At 43.3% G+C, this 27,803-nt stretch overlaps 1 protein-coding gene across 1 annotated transcript in view; it reads right to left on the reverse strand.

Annotated features, from left to right (window-relative positions):
• Window positions 1-27,803, reverse strand: part of LOC101636204 (chromosome unknown open reading frame, human C1orf168) — a 71,753-nt gene that overhangs the window by 37,696 nt on the left and 6,254 nt on the right. The window contains exons 2-4 of the mRNA XM_012722189.1: window positions 9,241-9,955; window positions 5,785-5,946; window positions 4,142-4,175 (exon numbers count right to left, since the gene is read on the reverse strand). Of these exons, the coding sequence (XP_012577643.1) occupies window positions 4,142-4,175; window positions 5,785-5,946; window positions 9,241-9,955 (911 nt within the window). The remainder of the gene's footprint in view (window positions 1-4,141; window positions 4,176-5,784; window positions 5,947-9,240; window positions 9,956-27,803) is intronic.

Raw genomic sequence — 27,803 nt, forward strand, 5'->3', positions numbered from 1 at the left:
TATTTTTGCCAGTAGTGATTCACTTCAGCACATGAGGATCTCAGAGCCCACATCTCCCAGATAGCATCATGAAGAGTCTACTTGACTGATGGTCAATCAGAACAGGTCTATCAATGACCTACAACATAGCCATTCAGGAAAAAAAACAGAAACATCAGAGCATGTCCCAAAGTATTAGATTCAAAGAGGTGACCCAGACGTCTCAAAATGGGCTTCTGTTAGCTCTTACAGGCTATCATCAAATAAACACACAAAATTTAAAAGTACAGGAGAGAAAATGGTAGCCTCCTGGGATCCACCCACAGATCCTCATCTAAGAGACACTGTGCTTTCTGAACATTTTCTATTTCTGAAATAAACAACCTCTTTCTTGTCTGAGGCACCAGTGTCTGAGGGAGAGATTGCCTGAGTCAGGAATACCCTCTGCCACTACTTAATGGGAGAAAAGCCATATTTATAGCTAATGAATAAAATATCAGCCAACTCTGCTAAGTAATGACAGAGACCCAGGGATGACTGTGCCCTGGGATAACCTGCTTGGCTCACACAAATAGAGGCTGCTTATTCAAGAGGGATGCCAGCCAACTTAGTTTACATGAAAGAGTGATGACAGAATAATCTCCAAAGAATCATTTCACTGTTGGAGACTAATGAGATATTAATATTTCAGAGATAACAAGGAACAAAGAGGCCAATGGTTGGAGGAGCTAAGACTTATTGAACATCTTCTGGGTACTCCATGCTTTATACAATGTAGTTCATTTAGTCTTCATTCCAAATAATGAAGTAAGTATTGTGTCGACTTTATTGATCCTATATCTAGATTCCAAACTGTTAGGTGTCTGGCTAAGGTATAAAGGAAGGATTTGAGCTTGCGCTGATCTGATTCCAGACCTGCACTACACAGTGCAGCTTCTCCCATTCAATGCACACAGTAAGAAGCTCCCAAATGAAATGTCTATTACAAATATGCTCAATTCTTGACAATATGTTTAGCCACAGAAATATAACAAACACAGAAATTCCTGCTTTATGAAAAATGAGCAGATAATGAGATTTTTAGTTTAGAGAAGAATATAGTCCTTAGATGACTTTAGATGGCCTCAGGACTGCCATGTAAAGAAGTAGTAAAGATAATGTCTATTGCACTAAGACCTAAATCCAGGAGGTATAGTCAAACTCATTTCAGAGGGCAGCTTGATTCTAAAGTCTGTGCACTAGAACAGAATTGTCAAATTATCCTGGTAAATCTCTGAGGGAAAAGATGTCTCAGTATAGTCTGACTACTGCCTCCTCAACTTGCGCATCATGCCATGTCTGTGCCCCGTATTCAAATGAATTACTGTTTCTTTGGTTGAAGTGCCAAAGAAGTCATCTAATTAGAGTCAAGAGGCAGGAAGACTACAAACCCAGCTAAACACCATGATCAGAGCATACTCACACGTGCACTGAGATGCCCATTCTATGCCAAGCACCAGGGAACCTCAAGACATGATCAAAGTACACACTGTCCCTGCAAACTGCCCCTGGGAATGATGCTGAGTCCATAGTACAGCTCAGAGCTGAGCTGTCTAAAATTTATCTTTCACAGAAATGCACACTGAATGTGACTCCATTTAACTACGTCATGCTGTCATTCCACTCTTTCAAATGGGTAAGAAGAATGGACAACTGAATAAGGAGTTCCTACACATATGAATGGCGCTGAGCATCACATATCAGTTCCTGTTGAACAAGATCATCTTTCTCCTTCCTTGGTATACAGATTCTCTATATTCTGGTTCCTGCCTGCTTATAAACTAACATGCTACACAATGACACTCTAGCCCATGACAGACTGCATATAACAAGGCAGTCCCTATATACAACACAGAGGATGTGCTTTCTGGATGTCTATAATCATGTTCTATAATGTTTGTACAGTAATGAAATCACCTAACACTTCTCAGAACATATCCCTGTAGTTAACGGGATGTATTATCATACAATTTCATTTCTAACTTTTACTATACTTTCTATATTCTACTTATTTCCAGTTTCCGTAGGTAAGTCACCTGTGCCGCTTGTCACGTTATACAGCAAATGTTTATCCTCAATACTTATTTCAAGTGTTTCCTCTTCAGTGTCAGGTTGATTGGATTAGTGCTCCTATTCTTTACCCTTTCCTGGATCCCTCCCACTTGCTGGGTAAGTTTTCAGTGCCCTCTTCTTCTGACTTGCTTTGGCCACATCACTTGCTCTGAGTAGCAACAAATATGAAGCTTGAAATGGGCTTGTGCAGTTGGGTTTGCCTCACTTCTCTGCTGTGAGTGCTGGGAGCTTCCTGGGCTAACTTGCTAGATGATAGGTGTGCTAGGTAAGTCAGGTTGCCATGCTCATCCCCAGCCAAGGCAACCCTCCATCAGCTACCTGCAAGCTGACTCAGACATGTGAAAAACTCTGATAATAACCACAGAGCTGAGCAGATGGTCCCCAGTCAACTGCAAATACGTGAACAAGCCCAGTGGAACACAGTCTAGGTCAGGGGAAGCCCACGCGGATGGCACATGCCACAGAAGGCTTGTTGTTCATTATGTAGCAGTGCTGCAGGGCTAAATAACAGTGTATCTTCCATAGGAAAAGAACTCCTTCCTTTATTTGTGCAAGCAGTGAGTCTTGCACTTTCTAAGTTGTAAAGCTGAACATCCTTTACTATTCTCAACAACTGATAAATTAAGAACATGACTTGGTTTTTATGTTTGATTTTCTAAGATTCAGCTTAAGTATAGGAGCATCTTCGTGAGAGGGGGAGGTGGTATCTTCAACAGAGTTTGGGTACACCTACAAACCTAACTATTACAGAAAATAACATAGCAGCTCCTCAAAGGATTAAAAATTGATTGTATGACCCAGAAATTCTGGATAGATTCCTGGGAATATATCCAAAGGAGTTAAAGCTGTATTTTGAAGAGTTATCTTCACATCCCTGTTGACTGCAGCATTATTTACAATAAGCAAGATATGGTTATTGACAAGATAAGTGCCTACCAGTGGATGAATGGATAAAAGAAATGTGACAATACATCTATGTATATAATGAATGATTATGCAATCACCAGAAAGGAGAAAATCTAGTCGCTTGTGACAATAAATATGCTGTCCTCAAGAAACATCTCAAGTGAGAAAAGATAGAGACAAATGCTGTCTAATGCCACTTTTATGTACAATCTACAAACATTGAACTTATAAAAATGTAATAGAATGATGGTTACCAGTCACTTGGAGTGGAGGAATCGAGGAAGATAATTTTATAGCTACCTACTTGCAAATAGTAGATCTAGAAATATAATGTAGGACACAGTGATTGAAGTAAAAAGAAGAAAAAAGCTACTGGAAATTTCAAAGTGACTAAGCGACTAGATCTCAACTTTTCTCAACAAGACATGATAGTATGTGAGGAGGTAAAGGCGGTAGCTGAGCCCACTCTTATACACATTGCAATATAGAAACACAGCTCACTAACACGCACCTCAGACTAACATCCTATGCCAACTGTGTCAAAATGGATTGGCATGGTGGCTCCCCAAGTGATAAACATTCGGAACCCACAGTCTTTAGCATAAAATGAGGGCAGTGAAGCAACTTTGCAGCCTTCTTGCGAAAAGGAAATAAGAACATCTGTATAAAATAGCCAGCTGGATGCATGACACATCAAAAGGCTCACTAGGGGGGTATTTGGTCGAGTGAGTTAACAAACTGATACTTCTGTGGCCAGATTTTTAGAATGAGTGCAACAAAAATAGAAGATCCTTTGTCCCATTACCAACCCCTGGCATCACACCAATGCCCAGCACACTCCAGAGCCTCCAATTCCATTTAATACTGTGGAAGCTGATGTTTCAATTTACTGAAACTAACAGTGTAATAAATAAAAGTACCTCAGAGAACCATCTTTGCAACATAATGTCAGCATAGCACTAGTTAACCGAGGTTTATTTAATCTCATGTAAAACGAAAGTTGCAGTTGTTGCTTATAAGTCTGCTCCTCCTGCAATTCTTCTGAGAAATGCACATGCTTGACTTGTGCAATATGCACGTGGGCAGGTGAAGTCATGCTGAAGAGCTGCACAGCCACACAACCAAGAAACAGGTAGGTACTCACCTCCCTGGAGGCGGGTGGCCCTCTTCCACAGCAGCTGAAAGGGCAAGAGGCAGAGTGAGAAAGAGGCATTAGCAACAGCCCAATGAGTGAGTTACGTATGTGCACTGACCCTGGACACCAAGTGTGCGTGACCCATGTCGCCTGAGCCTCAGGCACCCAGGGGCCTGCCTGCCCTTGCCTTGCAGCGCTCAACCACTTTATGGCCTATTTATGAGCACCCTTGTGTTATAATTTGAGCTCTTTGGAGGGGCTCTGTGGGACTCCGTTAATTTCCCTTGTCTGTCACAGGGCTCTTCAAACAGTGGAGTGGTTCAAAGCAAGCTTGAAGTAAAGGCAGTACTGAGTTTACTGGACACACACGTGTGTGTAAAGCTCTGTTTAAACTTTGCCCCTACCTCATCTCATTCATCTGCCCAATACTCCTGTGAGGTAAGTGTTACCCCTACTGACGGATTAGAAAAACAAGGCTGAGAGAGCAACGTGCCCAAATTTAAATACTAGTGAGAAGGGCAGCTAGGACTGACCATGTCCAACTAATTACAGAAGACAGATCTAGCTGTTCTGGGATCTCTGGCAACTTTTGTTCAGAGAGCAAGTCTGAGGCCTGCATTATTTAGTATTTATAAAAGCCATATTTAGCCTTCTCTGATATGGAGGTGGTTGTACTATTGAGGTCTACTCTTTCGTAAGGGCTCAATTTCTCTATGTGGAATTCTTTTAGGCTAATGCTTTGGACAACTTCTGGCAGTTCTTCTCAACGTGTGGTCCTCGGAATAGCAGCATTGGTACTCCCAGGAACTTGTTAAAAAGGCAATTTCTCAGGTCCTAAACCCAGACCATATAAATCACAACTGTCACAACTGTCGGGATGAGGCCCAGCAATGTGCTCTTTGCAAATCCATTAGGTGATGCTGAAACCTGCTTAAGTCTGAGAACCACCGAGTTAAAGGGATCGAGCCAGGAGGTTGCCCAAAGTCACCGAATGTATCAAGACCACATTTGCGACCATCTATATATGGTCACCTCAGGTTTCACTTGAGCAAACAAAATAAAGGTGCTTAAGACGGCAGTAGGCTCAGCCGGTGGCGTGGGTGCAGGGCCTGAGGCAGCTTCCAGGAAAGGGGAAAGCTCAGAGAAGCACAACAAACTGGTTCCCAAGGCCGTCTGTGCCTGGAAAGGATCAGTGGTGCCAGAGGTGCCCTACAACTCCTCACTGAGTCCTGAGAGTCCCCCACAGGATCTCGGGTCAAGTTCACACTGACTTTCCTCGTCCTTCATCCCCTGTGCCCACCTCCCGCACAGGTTGTATTGACAGCACAGGCTTTGTGGGAAACACAAAGGCTCACAGCCTCCCCGCTCAGCTACTTTTTCGTTTTCTTCCTCTTGGACAGATTCCCAGTGATCAAATGCAATGCTCTCAGGGGAAGCAGTCTGGCCTAGGAGCGATAAGGGGCCAATTCCCACAGATTTGTCACTTCACAGGCAAGGTGCCATGGGGCTGCATGAGAATAAGCAGTGATGGATGTCCAGCCCCATGAAAAGCCGCTCGGCTCTGCCACCTGGGAGGAGGAGGTGATGTGGGGGAGGGAGGACACGGGGACTTCTCTGGCTGATTGGGTGCAGGTCCCCACACATTCCCTTACCTTCCCTGTGGGTCTTGGGGACAGCAGCTGGTAGCCTCTGGAAATCCTGGAGGTCCACGACTGGGGGCTTTGGAGGTTTTCTTGGAGGAGGACCCAGGGACTCAATGGAAGGCAGTGGCTTAGTTTTAGGAAGCTGGTGATGCTTGGTATCTGGCTTTTTTTCTAGGAACAGAGTCCATAATGTAGGTATTTGTCATTTCCACATTCTGGCTTGTCTAATAAAACAGGCCAACTTCCTCACTTCAGTCTTACTCCCCTCCAAACTATTTCCACCCAGTAGCCAGAGTGCCCCCTAGAGATGCAAGCCTGATGCTGTCACCTCCCCACTGCCAAGGATGTAACGCAGGATGACATTCCCTCCAGCTTCACATTTAACACCACCAGCCCTTTCTACACTTCCAGATTATTATTATTATTTTTTTACCATGCCAAACCATCCTACTTTCCAGACATTAATTCCAAACCTCTTTTATTCACATCACTGGTTTCTCAATCCTCTAGATTTGATTTTAAAAGTCTCAAGGCTTTCATATATCATATGTCAAGATTTTGTTCATGCTAATCCTGGCCCTGGAATGTTGCTGTGTCACTTCTCCCTTGGCAAAACTTGAGTCATCTTTCAAGGTCTTGTTCCAGGACACTCCTCTAGGAAGCTTTCTTTGATTTCTACCAGAAACCAAGGCCAGCATCAAACATGCTGCTTTGTATCCCTGAAGCTCATTGTTAACACCTCTCTATCCTGCAATGGTTTTAGAAGGGTTGGTCTATCTTCTCACTCAGTGTAGGCTTCTTGTAAGCACAAAGTAAGTCATACTGATCTCCACTACCAAACCCAGGGTCTGCTTCAGAGGACATGGACAGTGCCATTCTTCAAATACTTATGATGGAGTAAATAACAAGGGCTCAAGGAGGCTCTGATTTCCCAGCCTCACATCTGGGCCAGGCATCAAGTTGACTATGTGGTTGGTATCTGGCCTAGGCATCTTTGAATCTTGTGTCCTGCAATTTGCCAGGACAGTCCCAATTCCATGCATTTTGTCCACCTGCATTCCTAAGTGAAACTCTAACACAAATTCCAGTATTATCTATGAAGTCACCGTCATCTCTTACACTGGAAGTAATACAAAATATTAAATAATCCAAGTACCTTGATTTTTGACTGAGTGGCTGAATCAATGATGCTAAAAAACAATAGGCCCAACATGAAGTAATTTACACCAACCCCATCAAGCCCTTCTACCTACGTTAAATATAGTTTCAGGCTTCCCAACATACGAAATGTTTAAATCACTCAACTAGAATTTGGTCAGCACTAAGTAAGTAGCTTTGCCTGAAATTATCTTTCTCTTCTTTTCCTAATAACTGGCTCACCTTTTAGATTACAAGATACTTCCCCTTTCTGTTTATTAGAGGAAGCAGAGCTGCCCATTCACTAATCACTTCATAAAGTCAGTTACAGCTTCCAATTTATTTAGATGAATTTTCTTTAGTCACTTTCACTAGTAAAAGTAAAGAAGTTTGGCTAATATTTCACAAATACCTCTGTGCCACTGCCTCAAAGCTCTGCTGTCCTCTGCAAGCAGGGATGGAGTTTCTTCCTTGCTTGACCAGCAGGGGTTCCCAGTGCCTTTGACTTTAATTACAAGTCACATTGTCAGAAAGTTCTATCTTTATCAAACTAAGGAGATGACAATGTGAAAATAAATGACACTAAGTAACTGGGTTCCAGATTTCTATCAGACTTTGAACTGGTCAATTTACACAGTTTATCTCATTTAATCCTCTTAACAGTTCATCAGGTAGGTAATTCATTCATTTTTCTTTCTTTCTAGCTGTCCTTTCTCCCATACATCTTCTTTCCATTCCTCAATAACTATTTATCTACAATATTCTAAGCCTTATTCTGTTATCCTAGCAGCTGGTGACAGAGTTAACGCTAAGAACAGATATACTTCTGCCCTCAGGAATTATCATTCTGTAAGCACAGACTGATAATAAACACATTAACAAACTAGCAGTATAGTTACAGAGCTCTGTGAGCTCTATGAAAGCAAGACAACAGTTTGACATGAAAAAGCATGAACTGTTTGTGGTAAGGAAGTAGTCCTTGGAAAGAGGAAGTTAGGGGAGGATTATATGAGAACGTGTCACTGGACTTCAGGGAGAGGAGCTGCAAGCATAGATCCCTATGGCGTATCAAGGTCTGCTCAAGAACCTGGTTGACTACGGGCTAGTAAACCAGAGAAAGACAAGTCAGTGCACAGCAGGGACCAGACGAACAGAGCTAGGAAGCCAGTAGTAAGTGGTTTGGGTGCTTTTCTAAGGGCACAGAGAAACCATGTGGCATAGTAATCAAGAGATCTGGCCACACACTTCCCCATGCTCCCATCCATTCAACCCATCGTTAAGCCTGGCTTTTGCTCCTTGGTGCCAGTGACAGGGTGGTAAAGAAGAAAGGTTTCATGTTTATGTAACTTACATTTTACTGCTGTTAAACACATGCATAACAATATACCAGGTGGGAATAAGTGACATAAAGAAAACCAAAACAATGTAAGAAGATAGTAAAGAGGGGAGGGGTTTTTTAAATAGCCTGACCCACAAAGTCCACTCAGAGCTGGTGACACTGGACAGGAGAGAAAGACACTGATGAAGTGAGAGGGTGACGCATCAAAGGCCAGGGAGCAAGTGTTTCAGGCAGAGGGGTATGTCGATGCCAAGGCCCTGGGCTGGAAGCAGCTTGGTATAGCTAAGGCACAGCAAGAAGGCCGATGTTCTGAGAGGGGGGACTAAGAGAAGTATGATAGACCAGTCACATGGTCTATCCATTATCAGCTAACTGGAGTTCAGGTGGGCAGGGGAGATGTGATTTATGTTTCGACAATCTCGGTGCCTGCTGGAGACTAGGATGGAGCGGGCAGGAGTGTGGAAGCAGGGTGACCACTGAGGCTCCTGTAGTAGTCTGGGTGACAGTCTGCTGGTAAACAGGGCAGAGGGTAGAAACAGGCAAAGGGGAGAGTCGGCATACTGCTTGTAGAGGCAACAGCCTTGTGATACGTTAGAAGCCAAAAATGAGCGGGGAGGAACAGAGCAGGGCCCCTGCTCTGTTTTTGGATTGGGCACCAGGAGGATGGCCGTGGATTTACCAAGACAGGCAAGACGGGATGGATCAGATTTATAGGAGAGCTGAACAGTCTCTCTGAAATCAGAGGGTCTGTGAGTTCATGCATCTTGTATGAAACAGGACTAGCTTTCAGATATGGTTTTGTCCATTGTCTGTTGGTGTGATTCCAGGAAACGAAGCACTTTACCCAGATCTGAAATTACAATTCAACAGATGGGCCTAGGAAATCTGCTTTGAAGGTTGGAGCAAACATTACAAAGATCACATATGTGGTCATGCCAAGTCGGCAAGCTCTAAACGAGAACTAAGCTTATGGGCATTAGCTCGCTTACCTGGGTCCTGGCAGGCAAGCTCACTCTCATAGATGGGCTGGAGGTGCTCCCTCCCCTTAGGCTGCAGGGTTTCTAAGCTCCTCCTACCATGTTGAGAAAGTAGAAAAGTGGAATCTTCAGGAGGGGCCAGAGTGTTTCTTTGGGCCATCAAGTGCCTCTGTGAAGGAAGAGTCTGTGCTTGTTTAATTTCCAGCCTTTTCCTGGGCTCCTCTGAAGGAAGTCCCATACTTGTCTGCACTTCCAGGTGGAAGGCCCTCCTTCCACAATGGAGAAAGGGTGATGGCGTCTCACTCTTCTGCGATGACACCTTCTCCCAGTTCCATAGTTTGTCTCTGAAGCTATTGGCTATTTTGTTCTTGGTTATCTCAGCTTCTGATGAATTCACATCTATTACTAGGGACTTGTTCTGCAAATTTACTGGAGAGCCAGTGGTCCTTCCTGGAGGTCCTGGGGAATTAGGGCATTTCTGAACCTCGCTCCCCTGGACCACCTCTGTTTTCTGGGGTTTAAGATGTTGGGGTTCACTGCTGGTACAATAGGATGCAGGCTGATTATGGCTGGATGAGAGGGGTTTCCCATTGGCCCAAATCTTCGCCAACTTTGTGCTTCCTGGGTTCTGAGAAATACCTGCTGGGAATTTAATAGGTCCTTGGAGAGATGGTGCATCAAGGTTCTGAAATCTGGCTCGAAGTTCCTGGAAGTTTATTAACCCCTCCTAAAGGATAAAAGAAAACAAATACATGTCATTATTCTAGGGGAAAAGGCAGTATGATTAGCAGACTTCCTTGTGCATGTTAAGGGGTTCAAGTGTCAAGGTAATACCATTGCTAACACATCAGGTACTATCAGTCAATGGTATTTATCTACATGAGAGGGAATGAAATTGATTGTCTCCTTTTGTGATATTCTTTAGATAGAATTAACAAACTGCTGATAAACTCCTTGATACAAATGTTTGATAGCTCCCTTACTGCTTATAAAACTAAGTTCTAACCCCCTAAGCATTCAAGGTTCTTTGTGGAATTATGACCTCACAGATGGTGGACTCATGACCTTCAGTTCCAGACAAACACAACTATCCTTAAACCAAACAGGATTATTTTACAGTTTTGCTACAAACCTTGTACTCTCTGACTTTGCTTGTATGATCATGCTTTCTCTATTCAGACTTCCCCTGGGTATGCCAGGCAGTACTAATTTCTGCCCTGTCTCTTTGCTGCCTCCATAGCTCTTTGGCTATTGAACTTAACACCACGAAAGAGAAAATAGCAAACTTTGGAACTAGACAGGCCTATGTTCAAATCTTCACTCTGCTCTCTCATCTAGCCAAATACTTTGGGAAACTTGGTAGTCTCATCCTAAAAATAAGTTGTCAAGTGGTAAAAGGATCAGGGCTACCACGAGTGTCTATCACTGTGCCTGGCACATAGTAAGCCCATGATGAATAAAAGCTATTTGGAGAAGACTAGATGATCTCTGTGTATTTCATACTCCATTTGGGAAATTGTGCTCTTCTCTTTAGATTCAACTAAAATTCTGTATATGACAATGGTGATAGTAACAGCAGTCCAACTCTTGGGAGAGAGGAAGGAATGTGCCTAGGACTATACTGGGGGTTGGTGTAGGTAGGTAGTATTAGGCTTGGCTCCTACTCAGTGTCCCTCTCTCTGCCTCTTCCTTTCTCTCATTAGGTATAACCTGTATAAATGCCCACCATTCTTTGTCTTCCTATGAGGTAGGAGGGGGTGGAGAGAGAGTGGGGGAGAACATCTAATGGGGTCATTTAAAAAAATCAAAAGCCATCATCTCCTGATCATCTTAAAGGTCTTATTTTCATGTATACAGACAACCTCCACAGCAGTTCTGATTTTGCCAGCTGAGGAAATATTGGGTGACCTTTTCGCACTATGTTTATAGTTGACACACACCTGCCTTCTGAAGATTTAGAAAGGGAAGGAAAGTGAACGAGAAGCAGGTATCTGGGAGGTAGTTCTTTCCCTCTCCCTTCTCGCTCATCCACACAAACACATTTTCAGATTTCTCTACAAATTGCCAAAGGTTCATTTTTATATTTCAAGTAGCAGACAAGTTAATTCAATACTTCCTCTCCCCTGACATGGTAGAAACCAGCACTGGGTATAGAATCAGGAGATCTGAGAATGCCATTTTTGAGTTGTGGGCATTGGGCAATTCACTTCCTTGAGCTCTACTTTCTTTATTATGAAATGGGACTATTCTAACAGTTCAGTGTTAATGTCAGTGTAGTTAAAAAAAAAAAAAAGTCCTAACATCTCAACTAATTATAACATGTACAGTTAGTAGTGTTAAACAGTTTTACATTGTTGTGAAGATACAGAAATTTGTGAGAAATCAAAACTCTATACCCACTAAACAACTCCCCATAACTTTTCCATCTAACAACAAATTCTACTTTCTGTATCTATTATTTTGACTACTCTAGATAGGAACTATCTAGTATTTTTGTGACTGGCTCATTCACTTAGCATATAATCCCGTATGCGTGTGATAGGCATTTCCTTCCTTTTTAAAAGACTGAATAATATTCCATTGCATGTATATATCATATTTTGTTTATTCATATGTTGATAGACACTAGGGTAGTCTCTACCTTCTAGCTATTTTGAATAAGGTTGGTACAAAATGAATGTACCAATATTTTTTGAAACCCTGCTTTCAATTTTTTGGGATATATGCCCAGAACTGCAATTGCTAAATCACATGATACTTCTAATTTTACTTTTTTGAGGAACCACCAAATTATTTTCCATAGCAACTGAATGATTTTATATTCCTAACAGAGCACAAGGGTTCTAATTCTCCACATCCTTGCAATACTTGTTCTTTTTTGTTTGTTTGATAGTAACCATCCTAATAAGTATAGGGTAGTCATCAGGTAATATTTTTATAGGAATGTAATGATAGTGATTTTGAGCTCTGAAGCAATGTTATTATTTGGTAGAATTTAGTCTCTGCAACAAGGATAAGGGAAAAGAATTATGGACTAATAACCTCCAAACCAAGTTTCTGTGCCAAGATCATTCTTTTAGGAGGAAGCAAACCTGATGGATTATACCTTGTTCATTCCTCTTCCAGCAAATGTTTATTGTGCCTACTTCAGGGTCTAAGCACTATTTTAGATAGTCAAGGACTCTAGTCTTAACTATTACATTCTCACATCAAAGAAAGGAGCAAATACACATGAAAATTCTAGACAAGCCCTACATGAGAATTAAATAGCCAATGTAACAATGAGTGGGGCTCTTCCCGTGATTCTCTTAGGTACCAAAGTAAAGTTCAGACATCAATCGAGGGGTTTGTCCTGGGTCACCTCCAAGGCCCCTTCTAGCATTCACATTTAGGTTTTATTTTCCTTTCTATAGGAAATGGAAAACATTCTGACATATATTACTTAGAGGTGGCAGAAGGTCAAGGTTGATGGCAGGACGATGGGCTGGCAGGTGCCCAAGGGGGCACTCTGCTCCATTTTCCCAAGCCCCAGCCAGTTAGAACCTACATTCTGATCTCAGGTCTTAAGCACATGCCTGTCTCTTCTTCCATCCATACTCATGCCTATCTTGAATGGCAAAATTGCAGATACAATTAAGTTGAGGATCTTCAGATAGAAAGACTCCACTGGATTACCTGGGTGACCAACACAAGCCGAGAGCTTTTCCAAGAGGGAAACAGGAGAGTGAGAGCTGTGACAGTGGGAGTGGAGATAAGGAACATGTTGCAACTTGAAAATGAAGGAAGCGTTCAGGAGTTGAGGAAAGCAGGTAATCCCCAGAAGCTAGAGAAAGCGACAGATTCTCCTCTACAACCTCCAGAATGAATGCTGTCCTGGCAACACTTTGATTTTATGCATCTGCCCTCCAGAACTGTAAGAAAGCAAGTTTGCATTGTTGTTAGTTACTACCTTTGTGGTAATGTATTCAAGTGGCACTAGGAAATTGATATGAGGTTTAAAGTAAGGCACTTGAAAGACGTAAGTGCACATTAAATGTCAGCTCTTGTTTTTATAGGTGGTGGTTGAGACCACAGGACCTCACTTGGGAGAATGTGTAGTGGGGTCAGAGTCATGAGACAACAGCAAAAGACGGAAACAGGTACATGGTTAATCTAGACCAGAGGAGGGTGGCGGTGTGAAGATGTCCAGCACTGGCAAGAGCAGCAGTAAAGCTCTGTGAGAAAGATAGGAGGGCGTTTAGTGGAATCTGTCAAGCTAGAAACCATTTCTTGGATATTGCCAAAGAAAGCATAGTGGAAAGGTAAGGGAGTGAGAAAGATACCGTGGTAACTTTTCTTATAGGAAGCTGGTCCAACAGAGGAAGAACAGGAAAGTAATTAGAAGGGGATTGAGGGTCAACCACAGATAGACTTTGAATAAGTTGTCTTTCTAGAGAATCTTCCCCTCTCCAGGCCTGAAAGTTCATAACTACATTTCCCAGGGATCTTTCACCTAGAGTTCTGCCAGGCAGAGGTATGGCAGGAGGACACAGGGCCCAGCTTCTCAGTGGGTGGACAGACCTTCTGGGGAGCAGTGGTGGCAGAGACCCCATGCTCTGTAATGGGCAGCAGTCCCATCACACTCTTGCTGAAGCAGGAGGACTGTCCCCTAACTGTAACATATCAGCTTGTCCCCAGGGCTCCTGCACATTCCCAAAACAGTCTGATAAAACCCCCTCCTATTTAAACTGACAAGCACAGCTTCGTTATCTACAGGGGCAAGTACAAAACAACACGTCCTCTGGAGCACCTATCAACACCCTACATACTATCTCCCTCCATCAGAATGAACCACCTTTGAGGACAAGTTCTTTGTCAGTATGTGTTCATCGCTGTCACACCAGTGCCAGACATATTTGATCCAAACTGAATGCTCAAGAAAAATTTGGTATATGTATGATGAAATGAATCCTTGATTATAAATCTTTCAGTGGCCTGTCAAGATAGGGGCAGTACCAATTTTTCTTGGTATTTCCAGATACTAGCTCTAAGGCTCACAGGATGATTGGTGAATGAATGGACCAGTGAATACACATTTAGAAGATTATCAGGTTCACAGTGTTCATGAACTATCACTGCACAAAGTTTTACACTGTTTCCCTTATAAGAACCGTTTAGAGTGTGCACAGAAATTATCCCACTGCTATTGTGTCAGAAGACAAGCTTAAAAGGAGCCCTAGAAGGAAGGCCTTATCACTGCTGATCGGGACTGGGCCAGCTTGACATCTGTCATCTGAAAGGTAAAGGCCATAACAATTCCAGATATTGTGGGAACAACCCAAGATAAAAGACAGTGGTGTTCTCTAAACAGAAAGGGCTTATCTCTTTGATACAAAAATTAACCAAGGAGGTAACAACCCACCGAGAGAAACAAAGACATTGCTATTTCAGAAGAATAAGAAGACCAGTGTAAAAATTAAAGGTCAGAATCCTTGTTCTTTAAATATGGTGTTATAATATTCACATAACTTTACTTGACAAGCCAGGGAGGGACAGACTTCAGCAAACAGACATCTCTTAGTCAGTAGCATAGAATCTGAAGCATAGGACTGCACACTCTATCTGCTCCATTTGCCCAAACCACAGCCAGGCAGCCTCCACATTCTACCTATTGCAGGTCTTAAGCCCACGCATCTGCCTTCTTCCATTCCACATTTACGCATAGCCTGAACAGCAAATAGTAACAAACACTTCATGCCCTTTTGCATGCCTGTGTCTCACATGACATCAAACTTTTCTATGCACCTAACTTGTTTGAGGTCACAGCAAAAAAGGATCAAAACCAAGACTTAAACTCTGGGTTACCCAGAGGCCAACCTCTATCCCGGACTCCTCAGACTCAATAATCCACTGAAAGCTCTAGATTTTATTTTAGCTAATATGCTTTTAAAATAAGTTAATACTTGATCAAACGAGCATAAGTATTACAACATGAGTTTCTGGGAATTATTTTCCCCCTTTGAAAAGAATTCCCCTTTGGTAACAAAGAATGGATAACTATATATTCTTCTTGTCTTTTGCTAATCACCAATTCATATGCATGTCATAATAATTAATCTTTGCGGTAATTCTACAAAGCAGTTATCCCATTTTACAGGTGGGCTGACAGAGGCTGAATAACTTTCTCCACTTCGCAGTTAGCATGGGGTACTGGGATCTGAATGTAAGTCTGTTTGGCTTAGGATGGAACAGCTGCAAATTATTCTGCTAATAAAACTTACTCATAAATGGAGCTCGAACTATAATTATTTTGTTATCTCACAGACATTTTATAATCGGTTTTGTACATGTCACATTTACTTTAAAAGCTGCTAAAAAGTACCTCCAGAACATCTTTTAAACAAACAAATAAATCAAAATCTCATGAAATCAATTTGTATTTGCTTTTAAAATACTTTCTCAGACATTTTGCTAATTATACCAAGGTGAACAAAGCAGTAGATCTAATGTAAATAGGGAATTTAAAAAATTTCAATTATATGGCTATTGTGACATGATCTTAGATTTTCTAGGCAGTTCTGATATGAGATAATTTAAAAGGAGATAAGAAAATGAGAATCTGATAAAGTGCAATTTAGTATTATTACGCTTTCAAAATATAGCTGCAAATGAGAATAAATTCCACGTCAAATCCCACATCCCAACTGTCAGTTTGTAAAATGTTGAACAATAGTTGCCCCACTCTCTCTGGTTTCCCTTGCTATGGCAAGCTGTGGGGTCACCCTCCTTGGGGTGGGTCTCTTAGATGGGCATCTACTGTAGCACAGAGCACACCGCTGGGCAAGCTGCCGTAAACAAGGGCTGCAGGTGCTCAATAAATTACTAGTGACTCATGAAGTAAAAATGCCTGAATTCAAAAAGGAGAAGACACTGTTTTGATGCATAATTCTTGATTTTAAAAGTAAACTCATTTCTAAATTTCCACAAATTGCTGAATGTTGCCTTCTATGAGGGACAAATAATGGCAACATCAATGGCAATGATATACCACAGTTAAATTGAATAGTCCTCTCCTGGCAAGCATACACAAGAGTCTTAAGGAAAATGCCAACTCAAACTCCAAAGCAGAGAGGGAGGTAGCAAAAGCCAAGATATTATGAGCCTAAGAAGAGAGGCAGTAAGAGCTGTCAAATCTAACCTAAGATGGAAAGAAAGAGAAGTCAATTAAAAATAGCATCTGAGTCATCCTTCATGAATAAAAGTGTTTTGATCCAAACTTCACTACTACAAGAGCTATAATAATGGCAAAAGTTCCTGGTAGCATGATTAATTCTGAAGCCCCCAGGGAAGGGAGGGTAAGAACAACAGAGTATAGAAGTATTGAAATCCCCCTAGACACCCTCTTAAAAGCACAGGATAAAGAGGTTAAACCCTTAATCATAAAGGTATAAGAATCAATAATTACACAAATCAATACTTTTCGTGAGGTCTGCATCTGTGAAATGGGCTAACAAAGTCCACCCCATGGGTTACTGTGAAGCTTCAGTTGACAGTGTTTTCATAGCCTGGTGCCTAGTCTGTGAAAAACTGTCCTCCACTTGCAATAACATCTACTACCAACAGGAAGTGCTTAATGCTCTCCATACCACCAGAAAAACTCCTCCCCCTCCAGCCATGACACTAGGCCTAGCTCTAGGCTTTAAAAACATTCCACAGAACCCTGTTTAAGGTCCTAGGAAGACCACCATGCCTTGCTCATCACAACACTTCATCACCTGCCTCCCTGCATCACATGACAGCTGCCTAACCCCCAGTCCTTAATAGTGGGCAAAGTCTAACCAATGTACACCTTTGCCTGACAACATCATGCATATATCCCTGCTTAACATGGTTATTAGAAAGTCAAGCTGCCCTGTTACAGAGGGCTATCCCTGCAGACCTCCATGATGTCCCCAGTTGAACCCCATTTCTCACCCTTCCTGAACTTCCCCACTCTTTCCACTGAACTCTATGGAGCTCACAATCAGGGGCTAGCAAAATTCCTCAAGAACTCATCTTCTATAAACACAACCTCTGCCCATTCACCCTAACTCACACTAGAGTTTCCTCTAAAGATAGAGCTCCCCCTGATCCTCTGCCACAGTGTGACTTTTCTCCCATACTTCTGTATTGTGGGGTCAGGGGATCATTAAACTGTTCTCTTGAGTTCTCCATTGCTATTTCAAGATCATTTTTTCTCCAAACATACCAACTCCTGTTACCAGTCAACCAGACTGAACCCATTGCTCCGTCTTGATGTCACCTTTAGTGGTCCTGGATCTGCCCCACTGACTGAAGATCTTGCTCCCCACTTTTCCTCACTACCACTCCCAAGGCCATAGGGAACCCTTCCAACAACCTTCCAACATCATTTCAAATGGCCTTGCTTTCCATCCACCCTCAGCCACAATCTCAATGAGCACACTGACCAGTACCTGGAGCATCTCCAGCATATCATTTCCAAGTACCCTACACTTGGATCACCACCACTTGCTTATTCTTGTGCCCCAACCCAAGTGATTCTTTGGTTCCATCAAATTAATCCCCAGGCCTCAACAGTTCTCCCTTAGGGGGATAATGTGGGCTCCCTGCTGTCTTCATTTCCCCAGATTCTCAGCTGACATCCCATAGACAAAGTGCTTAGTCTCCCTGGACTACATCTACTCTCTTGCCTCCCTCCTGTTACATATGCACTTATGTCTAGATAAAAGCAGGAAGGATGCCTAGATTCTAACCCTGGTTAACTATCTTCCTGTCCTTTGTCTATACCTGGAGCACACCGAGGTCAGTGCCCACCTTGCAGTGTATAATTAAGTTAGAATTAACTATTAGAACAAGAGTAGGCAAATTGAGGTGTTTAAGTTAAGGAATCAGGATTTTATTCAGTAGGATCTGGGAACCTCTAAAAGCAAGATGACCCTACTCATACAAATCTCATTCAGGCAGTTTCCCCAAACCTCCTGCCTCTGCCAGTTCTGGTCAGGAGTCTCTGTTAACTGTTGATCAGCACTTACACACTCTGCCTCACCATGCTTGATGCCTGTCCCTCTACCACAACAGTCCCATCACTCCCACTCAACTCAAACTTCTCTATGTCATCTATCACTGTGTCTTCAACTGATACCTACAGCAGGTAAAAAGAAACTCTTCATCCCTAATAAGTGAAGGTACTGATGGCAACAACCTCCTAGCCCAGGTTTATGTGGGGCATCAAGGCAAGCGAAGTTAAGAATCAGGTTGGCCTGCCAACTATGGATCCTTCTTGAAGGAGAAAAAGTGGAAGGATTAAGTAGATTCTCACTTGCAAGAAAGGGGCCATGAAGGCATTTTTGGGCTCTAGGGGAAGAGAGAGGCAATGGCCCTTGGGTTCCAGGTGAACAGAGGAGAGCAGAAAGCAGTCAGGAGGAAGAAAGTCATTCCTGTTCTCAGAGGCCATTGCCATTGTGGGCCTACATTGGGAAACATCCAAAGAGTAAGGAATTCCAGTGGCCTTTGAAGAAAAGTACTTTGGTGCAGTCTTTTCATGGATTTAAAGTCATATTGCTTTGACACTTTCTGTCTGCCTCTACCCACACCCTTCCCCTCACTAGGACTTTTCTCTCCATCCTTCACCGTTATGGAGTTTTCAGAACTTCCATGCCACATCCCAACTGTACTTTGGCACCAACACAATAATCATCTCCCAGCACCCAACGTACAGACTTGTGTGCTGGTCCTGCCTGCTCAGAACTCCCTCGCTCCGCCCTGCCTTTCTCAGGACCGCGCCCTCCATTTCTTCTTCCTCTTTGAAAAATTGCTTGGGTTCACGAAGATTGAGTTTCAGCATTTACAAAACAACTCTCACTTAAGTCTATAATCCTTGTACAAAATCCTTGGGCCAGATATACTTTGGAATTTAGATATGTTCCAGGTTTGGAAAGGTGATAGAATACAAATTCTGTGTTCATAGCCCCTGGTGTGGGCTGAGGTGGCGCACTGTGATCAAACATGGTGTTACTTCTGTATTAAAACACATTCAGATTTGTTGTATGCTGGGTAAATACAGACTGTAAGTATCTTATATGTGTTCAGGTAGGTTTTCGATACCAAAACAGTTATAGAGGATTAGTGTTTTTCAGAGCTTACTGCATTTTGAAATTGTGGGGAAGGAATCAGAGACTTGTTCTGTCCATTTCCTAGGGTTCTTTCAAGGCTTAAAGAAGAAGAAATAAAGGACAACCTTTACCTAGCTCCAAGCATAGTAAATGACAGCTGTGAACGTAGTTATTTCTATTCAGGTGGTCATCTTCTACAGAGACATTTGTGATCATTGGTGACCTGGCTGGCCTCAGTCAAACCTCTCTTCATGACCTGCTGTCTCCAAAATACAGCTGTGGTCACACCCTTGCATTTTGAAAATTAATAATGTTTCATATTTATCTATCAATTGCTTTGCTCCTTGATCCAGTCCCAGGTCACCAGATGCTTCTGTATGTTGCAGTCACACAAAATCCCTGGGTTCCACAACATGTCTTCTTTTCCTGCATCACCATAGCCTATGCTGTGCCTGCCACCTGGATTGTTCTTGTTAAATATGTATTGTTCCAATTCTGCTTATTTTTTCAGCACAAATGCTTCCTACTCCAAGAAGCCCTTCACCACTGGTCCCTTTAAAACTCAACCTCATCCCCTCTCAGACCTCTTCTGTCACTGGTTCTTAAATCTGACTGTACAGGAGAAACTCCACAAGGACCCCTGAAACTGCCCCTCCCCCCAAGCCAGACTCCCCAGGGGCCATAGGTTAAGAAATGACCTTGAACACTGATTGTATAACCCGTGAGCACATAGTCTAAGGATTAGGTTGGGACTCATTTTATAGCATGTCAGCATCTATACCGTGAGGCCCTCTGGAGAGTGGGCCAGACTATATTCTGTTTCACTCATGCTTCTACCACTACACTAGGCACAGAGCACAGGTCGACAATTTGTGCCCTATTGAACACAGTTGATTAGAAAACTACTGGATGTATTCACAGATAGTGGCAACTGAGGAAAAAGTAGGAGTAAATCTAGACAGAAGACTAGAAAGGCATGTTCTTATTACCTTCCTAGGCACCACACCTAGCAACATACTTACTTAGCTGCAGCAACTAAAATCTTACAGTGGACATGTGAATTGTAGCCTGGGAATTTGAGGGCAGATCCCTGTCAGTTTTCTGAAGCTTTCTCAGGTCACATTGCTAGTCAATGGCTGAGTCAAGGTTGGTACCAGCCCTAATGTCAGAGCCTGTGATGTTCTCACAAGAAGCCGATACTACAGTGCACCGGTCCTTGGGTGGCAGGTGGCATTTATCTTCCTCCAAGTTTATTCAACAATTACCTGCTGCATGTCTACTCTGGGTATCATAAGTGACCAGCGCTGCCCCCATTGGGCCCAAGGCCTAATGGAAAGGTGGGCAGATACATGGCAATGCTGGGAAGGGCAGCACCATGGCAGGCAGAAGGAAAGGCACTTGGTTTGGGGAATGAAAAGACCTTCGTGGAAAAAGCCAGACATGAAGAACAAATAGGAGGTTGGCTGTCTGGCAGCCAGGGGGCATGGCAGGTAAAGGAGACATTTTTAAGATCGGAGGCCTTGGGGCCAGCAGCTGTGGGTTTCCAAAGCTGGGCACAAGGCTGCAATGTGAGCTGGGGAGGGTGAAGAAGTGGGGCTGAGGCTGTAGCCTGAAAGGCTTGTACAGGCCATTAAAAACAAACCTAACACACATTTGCATTTTTATGATTCCAAATACTTTCACAGACTAGGCAAGGAGATGGAGAACTAGAAATCGATATTTTGCAGCCTCCACTCCCTGCTCAAGGCTCAGGCCAGTAGAGAAACCTTCCAGCACAGGGAAAACAAAGGAAGCTACCTACTCTTTTCCAACAAATAGGTCTTTGATGGCTGTTATGTAACCAAGAAATATCCTGCCCCCTACTGTATTCAAGGGTGCTTCACAACAGTAAAACTTCCTCAAGACAGTAAAACAAAGATAGTTGCTGGTTACCTGCATTTTGCGGTGGGGTAGGGGAGGTCTCATAGGAGAAAATGGGCACCGACATCCTGAGATGCCAAGCTCCAAATGCAGTTCCTAGCAAAGGGGCTCAAATTTAACTTAGTTAGCAGTCTGGGGATTAGGGCTTAAAGCTAGAATTTACGACCTCTGCACACAGGCCACTTCTCAAACCACCCCATTACCAGCCTCCCCCTCCCAATCCTCACCCACCCATTTGGCACTAAGTGAGGCAAACACAGGGAGGCTCCACTAAACCCGGCTGCCAGAAAGGTGGAAAAACTGACCACAGAGCATCCTTATTTGAAAGGGCTCCTTGCTCTCTGTGCTGCCCTCTCACTGCCCAGACAGAACAGTCTCTCAGTGTCCTAGGCTTATGACAGTTTTATTTAAACTGCGATTTACTGAAGACTGCAAAGAGGAAAGCTGAATAACTTCTTTGAGCCATTTTATGGTTTTCACCTACAGCCCATGATGTAAGCTCCTTAGCCAATGTGGCCAAGTTCATAGGTTTGTTTTTTCTATCAGAGTCCCAGCTGCATGAAGAAACTGTCCAAGAAATCTAAACACCAGTCTAAATGCAACGGAGACAAACTTTACAGGGGTTAGATGTCTCTGTGTGTTAAAGAGGAGAAAGTAGATCCTGCCCATTTTCCTGTCAAGCCAGTATCTTCTTTTTCCAGTGCAGTGATGGGAGGCAGCTATAAAATGCACTGCCACTCACCACGGTCATCATCATCCCCTCTTCTATTTCCCCTCTGCACCCTGTCACCCCACACCATCCATGCCTCTGCATTCAGGACCTTCAGGAGGAAATTCGGTTTCAACAAACAATCTGGCAGGGCAGGTATGGAAACTGAGGCTTGGAGAGGTTGATTCCAGAACTCAGTTTGGCCTTGGGATGAAAACCCATGCTATGGACCCCGGAGTCAGAGCATTTGTGCTTAGATCCTGGCTTTCACTTTCACTGGGGTGACTTTGAACTTTACCTTCCCCATGGCAGTGGATCAATAACATGGCAACATAATAGTATTGACTCTAATGTTATCTATTAATTTAGATTAATAGCTATCTATTGATTTAGATTAATGTTGTCTATTAATTGAGATCCAGGCTAAGTTAGCACAGCATCTAGTAGACAACTTATTTTCCATAAATGCTGTTACTGGTGGTGTTGAATTTTGCCAGTTGGATTTTAAAATGAGACGGATTCCGGAACTCAAGTTCTTTTCTGTCTTATCGTGTTGGATTAGATCCATTCACACACTATTTTGTTTGGTCTTCTATAACACTGCCTTGGAAACATGATTAATTCCATTTTACAGATGAGGAACTGAGACTGGCTGGGCTGATTACTTGCTAAGCTTAAAGAGATAATCAGTGTCTGGCCTAGACCTTTTGACTTCAGTCTTGTAGCTCTTTCAAACATTAGTTTGGCCTCAATTTTTGCCAAAATCAGAAAATGCAACAGAAGAGTGTTTGCAAGGCCCTTTATCTGGGACAAAATTTCATTATCCAACATGGAAGCTCAATAGCCACTGTGCTTTCTAAATATGTATTCTGCTAATCCACTCACTAAACCTTGGGATTTTCTTGATTCAAAGAACTAGCAGAGCCAGAGCCCCTCGTGAGCAAGGTTTACAGCAGCAATTAGTTACACACCAATCCCTGTAAAGGCTCCAGCCCCAGCTCCCGACTGCCTCAGTTTGGGGCTGTGCCAGCTGTGTGGGGCCCAGCTGTCTCCTAGGAGCCAAGCTTCCTTGGATAGGCGAAGCAAACGATGAACTGATGCATTTGCAGAGAACCCAGGTGCTGTAGAAAGGCACTGAGGGGAGAGGCCTCAGGTTCATGCTCCCCTACAGGCTGGCTGTGGCAGTTACCTCACGCCCCTTGCACATGGAAGGGACTGAGTAAGCCTTGTCCATTTCCTTGCCTCTTCATTCCTCAGTTCATTCCATTGAAGCATGTTAACCCTCTACATTACATGTGCCCCCCCCCACTGCCAAGTCACATGTCTTCAGGGGACCTGTCACATCCTCATCCCATAGACCATTCACAGAGACTGTCTTCGGAAGAGCTCCCTGCACATGTGCAACTCAGTGACGGAGGAGACTTAAAGAACAGGAAGCCAATGAGCTATTTTCAAATGTCAACAGGAACATTCAATCATTCGCTCTTTCACTGATGAGTGGTGTCTGTTGTGTGCTAGGTAGTGAGCTGGCCGTGTGGAAGTGTGTGGCAAACATGTTACCACATGTCAGTAGTAACTTATTTTCCTCTCCTCTCCACCTCTAAATTCTCACTATTCTCAAAGCTGCTGATCTTATCTGCTCCATGTGACCCACTGCACTGAAGGGATCCCTGTCTTAGTCCTCTTGGGGTTTCCTAACCTGCTTGGAGTTGAGGAGACTGTGAACACCTGATGAGGAAATTAAAGCCTTGTGGGCTCCCACCTTACACCCTCTGCCTGGGATACTCTTCTTCCTTTTCGTTGTCTGAAAAATAAACACCTTGCTCAATTCAGCTCAGCCGCAAGTCCCCTGAGGAATCCTTCCATCACGTATCAGTGAGCAGTGGTGCTCCCAACACAACCCAAATTCTGCGGTCCTCTCATATGCATGTCTATTACACCAGTGTTGCCTCTCACACTTCCCCTTCCATCCTAGACAAGTGCCACTGTGAGTGCATAATGGGGTTAAGAACAAAGTTGGGGCTTGAAAGAGTTTAAGGCTGGAGTTTATCGCTGAGCATTCTCTCGGCCACCTGACAGTTATTTCAGTGTTCTGTTCCCTGTTTCTTATGAGTGAAACGGTGCCACGACCATTCACATCACAGCACTGCTGTAGGCATCCACACTGGCTGGAGGCCCGGTACAGAGGATGCCGGGGAATATTTTAATGAGGGTAACTGTGATGTGGCTTAAGAGAGCGAGGAGAAAGAGGAGGTCACTGATGATCGTGATGAGCACAGCGATTTGGACAACGGTGAAATGGTTACCTGTGGCAGAGCAAATGCTTGGGGAAGATGGGTAGAATTAATGGGTCTGATGGCTTCACATGGGAACAGCTGCTGTGGTCTGAGGTGGCATTTTAGTTTCCTATTGTGGGAAGTGCTTCCACTTGCCATCCCCTCCCTCCACCCGGCCCTGCCCCTTCTGCATTCACTGACATGAAGCATCAGTGGGTTTTCTTGGAGCTTTCATTCCAGTCCACCTTGGTCCTGTTCATTGTGTAAAATTGCCAGACGAATCTGCCTTCTTCCCTTCACTCCCCTCTCCATTTCCTACCGAGTACCCCAGCCAAACCACCAATGCTAGTGCCACATGGGCAGCAAACACTCAGTTCCACCCTCCGTAGCCTCACAAATGATTATGCTTTTTTTTATATAACTGTGACCCAGTCTCTGAATAAAGACGATGAGGGTGAGAAATGGCCAGATTAGACTGAATAGTTCTCCCTATTAAAGATATCCACGCTCTAACCTTCAGAACCTGTGAAGATGAGACCTAATACAGTTAAAAGAACTTTGGAGAGGTGGTTAAGTTAAAGATCTGGAGATAAGATCATCCTGAATTATCCAAATGACTGCAATGTAAGGGTCCTTTTAAGAGAAAGGACAGAAAGTCTGTCTTAGAACACAAAAGGGTGGCGGAAGAGTACTCACTATTGCAGACACTGAACAGGGAGGGACAGGCTAGGTTTTGTGATAAGCAAGTAGCTCCTGAAACTTATGCTAGGGTTGTGCTCTTCATATGACCCAGGGACCCATCATTATGTGGTTAAGCCACTTTCAACACATGGCCTGACAGTCATGGAGCTAGAATTTGAGCCAAATGTTTGACTTGAAGCCATCACATGCTCAGTTCTATCACGACTTTTTAAGCCACGGAAGCATAAAGAAATATGGAGAGATTAAGTTGAAAGTTATTGTTACAAATTCTTTTTGGAGTAAAATAGTGATCTTCCCAAGAAATACAATCTCCCTTACTCATCTTCTTAACCTCCACATGAATCAGAAAATTCCCCTACTGTCAGCTTTAACATTTTTGAATGTCAGTACTCAAAGCAGTATTTCAGGACACTCGGGTTCAACTCATTTTACAGATGAAAATGCTGGAAATGGGCCCAAAGTTGTCCATAGACTTACTATGAAAGACCAAGACTGCTTCTGAAAATAACACTACTTCCGTGGGACAACTGCATTTCATTCAAAGCCTTCAATCATTTAAGTAAAATACACTCAGATATTATTATTCCAACACTTTTAGATAGGAAAATTGAGGTTGAGGAAGTGAATGTTACCAACGGGTGGGATTTAAACTTGAACTTTGGAACACTTGCTCTTACCCCTATCTGGTACTTCACAGCTCCCACTGGAAGGTTTTGGCCCCCTCACACCCAGCGCTGCTGCTGAAAAGGCAATAATGGGGATTCCTTCTCTTCACCCAGAGCCCCCAACCCCACAATGCACTCTTGGGCTGGAGCAGTACATAGAAAGGAGGTTGGCAGACTTTCTAAAAAATGGCAAAGATGTTACAACAGTTCTCTCTCTCCCAAGGTAAGGAGGCATGCCTTCATCAGCTGATATTTCAAGAAATTTCAAGAAAGAGTGCAGCTATTTTGAAGAAACTTTTTAGATAAAGTGTGTTGCCAAGCTCTGTGTTTCTGCTGGGAGATTTATTAATCCCATTGTGAGCGCATGCTATGAAGAGATGTTTTTTCTGACAGAGGCCTGGGGAACGGTAAGAATGCTTGATGACGCTGCTTTCCCCCAGGTTACAGGCAGTCCAAGTAGCTTTTGTTTTTCCAAGCATAGATGCAGAGGCTATCGTCCTTGGATTCTGTGGTGATACATCCTTGAGATACCGCTCCTTTTCCAGCTCTCTCTGTACTTTTGACAGGTTGGTACCACTGTTCTAAAGAAACTTATAGACTATGTCCATTAAGCCTTCAGCTTGAGGGTCTGAATGCTGTCCTAGCTGTGTGACTTTCAGTAAGTTACTCTACCTCTCTGGGCCTCTCAATGGCCTCTTGCCTAAGTGACAGAGCCTGCCCTAGAGCTGCTGTGAGTGAATACATATAAATCATGCCCAAGAGAGCCACCAAGGGGCACTGTGGGGAGGCAGGGGGTGGAGCTCAGAATGGCAGAATGGCAGCACATCTACAAATTCACTTGTCTCTGAGAGTTACAGACGCAGGCTATAGCCCCTTCCTCACAACAGAACAGAACGAGGCAGGAAAACACATCCCACATCCCAGACTCTGCCTGAGGCCTCTGCCTCCCAGCTCCAAAGTTACTGGCCTGATAGACTAGGACCCCAAGGGCTTGCTGATGCGAGGTGCTTTCTAAGTGTCATCTCACTAAGTAAGTTCTTGTTAGCAAATGAGAAACAGCAGTGGGGTGGGGGAAAAGCTTGCCTACAGGAACAAAATTCTAGCCACAGCCTGGAGAAATAGCTCCTGAGCAGGGACTCTGAGCAACTATGTGAAAAGACCAAATACAGGAGACTCTGGGTGCTTTTCAGGATATAAAAAGCCACACTTTCCCTGGTCCCTTCAGGACAGAATTGGACTTGCAGCGGTGCATGTAATATAGCATAGACACATGTTGATTTTCAGTAATGCACACTTAAAACTTACGTAATATTGGGATGCAATTTTATGTCAATCAAAATAAAGTTTAAGTGTCAATCTTGCTTGCTTTCGTATATTGACTTCGAAATTATTATAACAATGATGATGACAGCAAACCCAAGCTTCCCCAACATTGATTTTATCTAAAGTCATGCACTAATCCCTGAGATGAGCTACTGGTTGGTTTGAGTTGCGAGAGTGGTCTGACTCCTAATATCTTCTCTGGTCCAATTTTGGATTGGGGGAATTTGGATCATACCAACAGGAACCAATATTTACACAGGACTTTTAATTTTTTATAATAGAACTTTCAAACACATCACCCTATGTAACCCTAAGATCAAGGAGATAACAGAAAACAGAATCTGAGGTAAGATAAAAGGCTTGTTCAAGGACACGTGGTAAGTGGACCTAGTCTCAAATTCAGGTCTTCTGATTTAAGACTTAAGGACTCTGTCCCACATACCAGTCATGAGGATAGTATTAAAAAGGAACCAAGCCAAGAATTAAGCATAGGGACTCAGGAAGCAAATATCTCTGAGCCTGAACCCTTTTTCTGCACTCTCTGTAAAACTGGGGAGGGCAAAAACCACAATATCACAGGAATAGGTAATCTTAACAATTTCCAGTATTATGATCCAAAATTCAAGTATTATTTCTGATGCACATTTTTTTGTAACTTTCTTGTTTGAAATATGCCCTGACAGGGCCCTCCCTGGTGGTGCAGCAGGTTAAGGCACTGCACAAAGAAGCTTACGCCACTTCTGCATGAGTTCGATCCCCGCCTGCCCTGGAGGAGATCCACATGGCGTGGCAGACCTCTCCTGGCCTGCCCGCTGCTCCCCTCAGCAGTGTACTTCATCAATCTGCCTGTTCTGCACTCCACTCTGTC

This window comes from Condylura cristata, unplaced genomic scaffold (assembly GCF_000260355.1).
Source record: "Condylura cristata isolate star-nosed mole 26May11 unplaced genomic scaffold, ConCri1.0 scaffold00008, whole genome shotgun sequence".
NCBI classification, from domain to species: Eukaryota; Metazoa; Chordata; class Mammalia; order Eulipotyphla; family Talpidae; genus Condylura; species Condylura cristata.